This window comes from Magallana gigas, chromosome 10 (genome assembly GCF_963853765.1).
Source record: "Magallana gigas chromosome 10, xbMagGiga1.1, whole genome shotgun sequence".
Lineage (NCBI taxonomy): Eukaryota > Metazoa > Mollusca > Bivalvia > Ostreida > Ostreidae > Magallana > Magallana gigas.
Window position 1 is genome coordinate 29,562,887 of NC_088862.1, and position 10,088 is coordinate 29,572,974.

Below are 10,088 nucleotides of genomic sequence, written 5' to 3' on the forward strand. Positions count from 1 at the left end.
TATATTAATTGTACTTGTATTTAAAAGCTAATTTTTAATGTAAATCCTGCTGTATTCTATAATTTCTATTTGCCATTTCCCGATTACAATCTTCGGCCTATGCATTTTCTCTCTTTTGAGATAGAAGGTAGAAATTGCATGATGAAAATTTTTTTTAGAATTATTTCATTGTTTGAAATGCTGTAAGAAAAAGGTAACGAAATAAGCCGAGGCTTGTCGAAAGATCAACCTTTTACAGTACATAGAAATACTTACAAATTGTCAATTAAAAGCATCGGTAGGAAGTATAGATTTCAGTTTGTACAAAACCTGGACCTCCCCTGCACTCACTTCAATACTGAACTCATTTCGGCTTCTACCTAGCAAGTTGCTCAGGTGAGCGATGTGGCCCCTGGGCCTCTTGTTCATACTTGCTAGACCAGTATTTAAACACCGGACTGACTATGGGTCTTCATTTTTTTATGATCTTATAACAATGAGCACAGGGGAAGCTTACTCCTTCTAGCCATCTGATTCCACCTCTATCTTTCGGAGGTTCGTGTTTGCCGTACTTCACATCTACAACTAGCACGTCTAACGTTCCTTTGTCTTGAAATTGCGTCAATACCCGCGAACATCTGAACGCACTGAATCATTATCCTTTTTCATTGAAACAGTTTACAAATCTTTAATCAAATATGTATATATTAAAAAATCCGGATTTAGAAGTCATAAGCACACGAAATTAAATAATCAACCGTCATAGGAACTGAAAGGGTATCACTAAATTTAAATTCAAATGACCAGTAATTCATTTAAAGTGAAAGTAGAAGTATTCAAACCTTCTTTTCATACACATCTTTAGTATTTTGTATGTTATGGTGTAAATTATTGAATTAAATCTATGGGGTTTTTTTCTTTCTTTGTGGCTGAATGTCAGTGTCAAAATGGAAGCCAAAATTTCGACATTTGAAATTTACATTCTAAAATGAATATTAGGGATAGGGTTTGGGTGGTTGATGAGAAAATTCTTAATAAAAGGGTTGGACGATCGTGGCCATTGTTATACTGTATTGATCTTCTTTAGAAGAATAGCTCATTGTAGAGCTATAGAAAAAAGCTCAAAATTAAATGTTAAATATTGCGGATTTCCTCTTTAATAAGAAGTGCTTTATATATTTATTTAACAAATTATATCTTAAATTATTAGGCATATCTGATGGGTAAATTGTTAACTACCCAACCTCTTTAAAAGTCCATCACATATGACTTTTCTACAGTACACTTATGTCAATGAGTTACAGAAATGTCCTCGGGGGTTGCTTGACAGTCGATATGTATAATGAATGGGGTGGTTTTTCTTTCAAAGAGTCAATGGTCATCAAAGGTATAGACAGACGTTTATTTATATTCTGTCTGTAACAATTTGTTTCAAACCTTATTGATAAGGAAATTATTATAATATCATGTACCACCACGTCTATTTATCCTTCTTTATTATGATTCAAAGACCAATTTATCATAAAGAATATACCAATTGAACAGGAAAATAAGACAATTTCATTATCATGAAGAATATAGAGGGTAAAGACGACAATATTGAAATGTTTAATTAGATGAAAGTTTCTTTCTCCTTTTCATCGAGACTGTCGTCATCGTCGCTTGATCTGTTTGATGATAAATCTTCGTATAAATCCAAATCCTCTGACACAGATAAGTTTTCGTGGGAGTCCGCGGAGATGTCCCCACTATTTTTCGCTGTGTATTTGCTACACTTTCCCACCAAAAGTTGCGTTTTCTCAAACGGGTGATTGTCGTAGTTTTTGTTGGATTTCTCCAGATCCAATTCATCAATCGACAACAAACCGGAATCATAGTCAGATACTGCCTGACTCTCGAAAGCGGAATTTAAAAATCCGGAAGAGGATGAGGGTGGAAATGATCTCTGTTCATCTGTAGCTAAAGCTTCAACCCCTGATGTTGATCTTGTTACAACTTGATCTAAAGAAAAAATCATTGTAGTAATATGTTTTCAATATATATATTTTTTATATTATTGCTTTGCCATGAAACAAAATGCCTTTACTTATTGACTTTCAAAAGATCAATTGCATTCATTTATAGGAGCATCTACATTAAATATTCAAATTCTCGTTTTTTTATTAAAAAGATGAAAGACAAATATAAATGAATCACACCAGTGACTGGTGCCATTTGTTTGATGTTGCAGAGAACATGAAACAAACGTCGATAGCCTCGCCGGAAGCTGGCATCACAAAGTCCATATATGATCGGGTTCACCATTCCAGAAACGGAAGTGCTAAGTAAGGCATACAGGATCGATACGTCACTGATATCCTCATTTACTTGGCGCATTAAAGCCAGAATCTAGAAGGAAGAGATGAGATATATGCAGGATCATTTGAGCTTAAAAGATCAGGTTTGACTCATACAAAATAATATTATTCAATGATATGTTGAACGAAAAAAACACGTTATTATGCTATCCGAGCAAGACGGATTATATTTGCCGTATCTGTTGACCCATCCTATTTAGCAATAAAAATAATCTTTAAATTGATTAACGTATTATTTCTGAACATTTGCGTTGTGATAATGAAGACATATGCCTAGCAAGCATCAGATTATATTTCTGAAATAGACCTATTATTTTTAGTCATTGTACTAAGACAAGATTTCAACTTTTGATATTGTGATGCTTACCCGAAAGCAACTGTTTACAACGAAAACAAAATAAAGCACACTGTAGGTTTTGTTTCGTGTTAATTTCAGGATTTTGTTTCTCAAAAGTTTCCAGTCTCAGACTTATATAACTAAACAAAATGTTGTTACACTAAAAGTGTCCTCTTCAATTAAACAGAATCTAAAGAATTTTACATAATTATCTAAAAGATTCTTCTTCCAAATAGATATCTATCATGTTACAGGAAGAGTAACGGCACTTTGTCTTGAACGGAACAAACATAAGTGACAGTGAAGAGCATTCATGAACGACTTGCTAGCAAATGTATCGTATAATTCAAAATATACATTACAATATATTGCGTGCCATACCATTGTTGGTACCCATGTGATTAATACTGGCACAGAAACTGCAAGCACCAAGATATTTCCGCTAAGCACCTTCGACCCTGTTGCATGCCACCGTACATCGGCGTTGCGGTCATTAGCGGATGTGGTACAAATCCTTTTCTTGATCAGACTCTTGCAACACAAATTTATAACAACAGAACTAGCAATCAACAAAATGTTGCAGAATCCAAAACACAGAAACAAAATCAAAAACGCAAACTCGTTCACAGATTTTAGTCTAAAACTGAGCCAAAACTGGCAATGAGTTGACTGAAAGGCCTCTGGTCCGAGTCCAACTATGGGCATGGATGATATAATGACACAGGCTAGGATATTTAACATGATAATACAAATCACTTTGGTCTTTGCGGCTGCTTGGTAAGTGTAGTCTCTCATATTCAGGAAATGGAAAGCACACAAAGTCTGGTTAATGGCCAACACCGCCACAGTACATAAAGCGGACAAACGCGAAGAGTGGGTCAGGAATTGGTAAATCTTACACGTCGTCTCACCGCCAACCCACGTGCTTCTGAAGTAGCTCACGTGTGCAATCGGCGAAGGGACCACTGCTGAAAATATGTACAACACACTTAGCACCAGAATAATGTCCTCTGTCGTTGATCGTGTTCGATATGTTTTTCCTCTGATGACAACTGTTAGAGACATAATGTTGACTAGGGTTGTGGCCACCTCCACGAATATAGTAAATGTTCCTCCTATGTCCTGGACACTGGCTTCGTTGGAGACGTTTCGCTTTTCTGGGTCCATGGTTGCGTCTAAATGCCTACAGAAACATAAAAATAAAACAACAGCTTAATATTACCTTTATTTCATTGTTTTCAGTAAAAATAAAATCGAATTTTTTTATCCATTCGGAACTTTTCGGCGAATCATGTTTATTGTTTTTAATGAAAAATCCCTACTTTTTTCATCCATTTAGAATTTTTCGGAAGACCCTGCCAAATTTTTCAATATTGGACAAAATTTCGATTGCAGTGTAATATAATGCGGGGGATTATTTTACATTCAAATTACGTGAAGCAAAAAAAAAAAAGATACAAAAGAAAACCATTAAGCAGACCATAATATAAAGCAAGCCACTTTTATTTTTGAAGGTATTTTTTTCATGTACAGTGTACATGTTAGACATTTGATTGTTTTTCAATATTGAAAGTTTAATACTGATTTTGGAACGGGAATCTAAATGATTTTTTTTTATATCTGTTTGTTTGTTGTTGTTTTTTTCATTGCGCTTAAATGAAGTATTGTCCAAATTATATCAATGTAGAATATTCAATGTAGGTCCAGGATATTCTTTCTAAAGAATTGTTTGAAAATTATTAAATTAAGATGCAGCAAAGACTTGTGTAACCAATTATTTGCCATATATGGCACCGTGTTGAAAGTATTGTAACACAAGCAAATTATCAATCTCATTGACAGAATTATCTCGCTGCTTTTAAACACCTGGTAACTGGCGTTTTTTGCCTTTTTTATACGTGTAAACACAATTTCGATAGAGATCGATACCTTAAACGTCAGTACAACGTCTGCATTAGTGCTATTAGGTCAGCTTTGAAACAAACAAGGATTTCTCGATAGTTATCGGTCATCAATGGCTGTTTTGTCGTCAAACACTGAGTTATTTGATACGTCAAAAGAAAACAAAAGCTCAATTATCTTGGCAATGTCATCAAAACGATGTGTAGCGATATGGTCAAACACACATTGTTGTCTGGGTTAATTTTTTTTCCTGCCATATCTTTAACCGGAACGAAATGATTTCGTTTAATATGAAAATTGACTTCTCCGCCCTTAGGATATTAAGATAGATCTTTCTATGAAATGTTAACTTGATTATTTCCTTTTCTGAATCAAAACAGAGATTAGGTGCACTGGCATATTGGCTTTATGCATCAAATCAAAACAATGTCAGGGGTATTCATTGCATACAGTCATGCAGTATCAATATCTGAACCGCCGAAGGATTGACTATTTGACACTAGTTTTATTTTATTCGAATGATAAATATTTATTCAATATAGGACATTACGAGATTGCACCATCATGACTAAAACTTCCTGGGTATTATGCATTTTGGCATGTATTACAATGGAGATTTTCAACAAATGTCACCTTCCAGTATAGGAGATTTGGGGATCTGATTTTTGTTTAAGAATTAGTTTGCTTATTGAATAACGTTCTATAATTATACAATTTTGAATGTTTTTATTAAGGCATACCGATTAGAATGGATGATTTGACTAGATTCAGCAAAAGCAAGTGTATTGCTCAACTGTAGTGTATTTCATTTTGGCAGTTTAAAAAATTTCCCTTTGGCAATTCGATATTTGAGATCTTAACATAATTTTGATATTACTGTTAATATATATCTACATGTTACAGCACTGATACCTAATCCTCCTTCAAATCGGACTGTTTCAGATAAATCTCAACTATTGAAATTTAAAATCAGTGTTTTATTAATATTTATAAATGCCAAATTTACTTCTGTATAACAACATATCAGCCAATTTCGGTCCGAACAGGCCTCAATTATGATTCTGATGGGTTTTTTTTATTTTATACAGAACTTTTTTGGCATAGAACCAATCTTGAATATGGTTTCTTTAAGTAAACAAGGGAATTTAAGCCTATTTTCTTGACTAAAGCGACTTTCTCATTTAAAAAAATCTTTTGACAAGGAAGAGCAAATAGAAGTTAATGGCACTCATTGTTTCCACATAATTTGCGTATAAATAAGGTTTATTAGTCCAAAACTAGCGCACGTTTTGTGCGCAATAAAAACACAGTTTTTTTTCAATGGTTTGCACAATTATGGTCATCCATCCAATTTTTTTTTCAGATCGGGAGCTACAGACCTGCAGCTATAGAATTTGGTAGCTATAGCTTTGTGAAGATCCTTGTTTTTAAAATAGGGCCTGTTATACAGTCATGTAGATAACCAATGCAAACCTAAAAAGAGTGCTCTTACAAGAGTATCGAGAAGAAGACACCTAGCGGATAGGATATAGGCTTCTCCTGCGGAAGACAGTGGTTGTGGGATATGGATGTTATGACGTCACTTTTCTTTGTATAAAGATACAGGGAAATATTAAAAAACTTTGTAATATAAAATATTAAGACTTTTTCTTTATTGACAAAAAGTTTACGGCTTAGAAAAATTATGCCTTAAATTTGAGGGTAGATGTTTTTTGTTTTTTTTTTTGTTGACCAATCAGCATTATAAGATAAGGGTTTGACCAATTAAAATTTAAAAAAAAAAATGAATTTCAATGATATATACATATAATATTTTTTATATGCGTAAAACCTTGAATCAAAAGGTGATATTACATGTATCTATCTGTTAAGAAAAGCTAGAATATATGTAGGCCTACATGTATATCAAGATTCCACTTTCTGATTTAGGTATATTTAAGACACTTTGAAACTTACAGCTATAATTATTAGAATTCTGTAACCATTTAGGATTACATCCATTTTTTTTTTATCAAAAAGTCAATAAGATTGTCCATGCTTACTACATGTAATAGGCATTTTAAGTATAAAATGGGTCTAACCCGGGCTTACTTAAGCGATATCAAATTTTTCAGACAGCTCGGCCTTTGGTATATTATTCGCACACAACCAAAAACTGTAACTTTAAACACAAGTTCAGTCTCTTCGAAAATATCCCCTGATAAGTTTTTTTATTTTTTTAATAACAATGCTTTTCCATGCTTGGGTATTTTCAGTATAACATGGGTCCTCCCCATTGGCTTTAGCAGTATCAATTTATTCAGATATTTGCGCACAGCCCTAAATCTGTGACGTCAAACGCAAATTCAGTCTTTTCAAAAATATTCCCTGATAAGTAAACTAAGTTTGCATGCAGTTTTATATTATCATATAATCATACTGAGATACTTGTTTGTTAGCTGTATTTGAAGTAATGGAACGTTTGTAATTTTTCAGAAATATATAAAGTAAAATTTTAAAAAGTATCTTTGACACACAAATTCTCTCTCACTAAGGGGAAATGTATCCTAAATATAAGAAATTATCCAAAGAAGGACAAAGTGCATACAGCAGCTGTAGGTTTGGAAGCATTAGTATCGTTTTTCCTCTCTGAATCCAATATTCTCTCTCTCTCTCTCTCTCTCTCTCTCTCTCTCTCTCTCTCTCTCTCTCTCTCTCTCTCTCTCTCTCTCTGCTTTTTTTTCTTTCCTTTCTGATTAGGGATAGGCCAGGGAGTTGGCTAAGTCTTTCCCAATCTATTTGAAATTGAGTTGCATTCTTATACTCTCAGAAAAGAAAGGTCAATTAAACCATTTAGCCTCTTCATGAAACAAAGTAAAATCGATTGAGCGTATTTTGTATGGTTGATAAGACATTAAAAATATATACCCGGTACTAATGAATACAAAAGTCACTTCATCTAGAGATCAAAAGTTTTGTATTGATTGGGACGGTTCTGCATTTGCTCGTACTAGTATAAAATAGCTGCAGGGTGAACATTACTGGTTATCAATATAGTTCTTTTACCCAGCTACGAAAGCACGAGGTGTATTCAAAGTTAACGTAGGTGAGGCTGCATTATAGAGGACGATTACCTATTCGTATTTTAACCTTTATTTGTGTATATTTGTTTCACTCTCATTCCTATATACTGTTTACCAAATTTAATTCGCGAGCGAGAAATTCTCGCGAGGTCGCGAGAGCCTCATCCTCGCGAATATTTCTCGCCGCGAATAAAGTTGTATGGAAAAAAAGAACAAGTGGGGATAAGGTATGGTCGCGAAAATTTATAAGTTACCGCGTACCAGTGTATCTCAGTCGCGAATAATAGTTGGATTACAGTATTTGCATCAATCAAGTATGTTCTCCCCAATCTCTGAAGAAAAAAACGATTTTAAATCATAGTTTTATAGAAACTGCCAGGCCTTAAATCTTCACGGTTAAGTTATATTTATTTTTTTGTGTGTGTACATGATGTCGCAACCTTCATATCCCGCATAAATCACCAAAAAAAGCTTTTAATTATACATCAGATTTGATAATGCATTTTTGATAACTTATTTGTAGTTTATAATTAAAAGCATTAACTGTCCCGAACAAGTTTATTTACGTATAAATCTGTAGATGATAAATTTCTATCTTAACGAGGTTAGTTCCTCTGCTGTTGAACGATATAAAGAGCTATATTTGTATTTAACTGTAGTCTACAAATTTTGCATTCTACGTACAAAACATTTATTTAGCAGTTTCAGGGATCGCAGCATCGACAAAAAGTATATGGGTCCCAATTTGAGTAATATGTAAGTTTTTTTGTGTACATATTCCAAAAATAGTCCAGGAAAACAAATGGTTGTAAAGACTTGATTGCAGGATGCGGTCCACTTAAACATAAGCTGATTAAATTTATGGATGAATGTTAAATATATAGAACCATTTTAACAAGAGCTTGGACTTTGGGTAGTTGTGTCAAACAGCTATGTGACGTAGGCCTGTCTATTTCACTGCTGGCCACTTAGCCATGGCTCTTTGAAATCAACAAGATTGGTCTGGCTTTTGAACTAAGACTACGCAATCGGTGTATATTTCGCTTGGAACAGCGTCATTTTTAACTCTTTGACACAAGAAATAGAAAGCTACGTCCAAGCGAAAGTCCAAGGTCTTGTTAATATGGTTCTATCTTATTTTCGTCTTTGATTTATCTTTTTCAGTATGCCCTTTATATCGTTTGCAATTAGTAACGTAATGGCTGGCATTTGTTTTGACTCAATCAACGTGAAAGGTGTAATTTATGAATAGCGTAATCCTAAAGAGATCCGAACATCCGCCTTAATTAAAATTGTTTTGATTTTTATTGGCAAGCATAAACCCTGTAGCGAATTGTCATCATATTTGCCTATCAAATTGCAAAACAGAGAAAGATTGTTATTATAATTACATAAAATATAGTCCAGTTCTTTTTTCTACAACAACTGCATTATCTTGAATAGATATTCTGATAAAAAAAATTAATCAGTTTCAGTATAAATCTCCAATGTATATGAATCGATAGCTATAAACAAGAAAATAATGAAGAAAAAAATCATGGATCCATTTTTTTATCCACATACCTTGACAATTGATCCGTGTTATATATCCTGAAGAGATCGGTTTCTTAATGACTCAGTGACAATAAAGAGAAGATCGTCCTCATATTAAGGCGACATGAGGGGAACTGCGAGCAGCTCTCGCTTAATACCAGGCTAATCGATTTCTATTGAAGGTCATGGCAAACAGTCACAATTGGCAGTGTTTCGGCCACAATAGACAAAATCAGCTTTTGGAATCTAAATTTTTGATTTGCATCATCATGTCTTCAATTATTCTAAATTCAGATATTTTCACAGTCAATTTTATTTTTTTATTCTTGTACGGATTCAGTTTTTGCGTAATGTGTGCTTGTTTTACGTATTTCATTTTTCAATTTTGACGTGGTAAGAAAAAAGTCGGCAGTATGCGTGTATAATTAGCGGCAACGTACGTAAGTTTTGATGTCAATTTATCTTCATCATACAGTCTTATCTATCACCATCCGCCCATTCCTCTTTTTATATATACCAAGTCTTGTAACTTGATTATACAAGTTTATTGAAAATTTCATACATGCTATACTAATTACGTATTAGGAACAACACCAATGGCACAATGCAATTGCCAATTTACGGATGGCAATTCAAGTTTGGTGGCTTTTTTTTAATTTTCAGGTGTCTCCTTTTATGTTTAAGGTGTTGTACATATATTTTTAAAGATATTGTAATTCTGTAGATTTAGGAGATCAGCCAATGAATATGTCGTTTTTGTATTGTTAGAATAGCTTGGAGTCAACCCCCCCCCCCCCCCATTTTATTATTTTTTGTCATAATTTCCAATAAATGACGTTACATCTCAACTTGGGCATTGATTCAATTTTTACTCAGCAAAGACTAGCTCACAAAGGGACTTCTTAATGTCATTGAAGC

At 33.7% G+C, this 10,088-nt stretch overlaps 1 protein-coding gene across 3 annotated transcripts; it reads right to left on the reverse strand.

Annotated features, from left to right (window-relative positions):
* Positions 1–1,459: 1,459 nt before the first annotated feature.
* Positions 1,460–9,347, reverse strand: LOC105344765 (melatonin receptor type 1B). Of its 3 annotated transcripts, none has more exons than XM_066073836.1 (4): positions 9,201–9,347; positions 3,055–3,856; positions 2,178–2,367; positions 1,460–1,980 (listed from the first exon to the last, which is right to left on the reverse strand). In XM_066073836.1, the coding sequence occupies exons 2-4, from the start codon at positions 3,838–3,840 to the stop codon at positions 1,592–1,594; spliced, it is 1,365 nt and encodes a 454-aa protein (XP_065929908.1). In that variant the 5' UTR covers positions 3,841–3,856; positions 9,201–9,347; the 3' UTR covers positions 1,460–1,591. The 3 variants fall into 3 exon arrangements, with proteins under 3 accessions (XP_065929908.1, XP_019929432.3, XP_065929909.1); XM_020073873.3 differs by having other exon boundaries at positions 3,055–3,848; positions 9,201–9,338; XM_066073837.1 differs by lacking the exon at positions 9,201–9,347 and adding an exon at positions 6,068–6,194.
* Between the last annotated feature and the right edge of the window lie 741 nt (positions 9,348–10,088).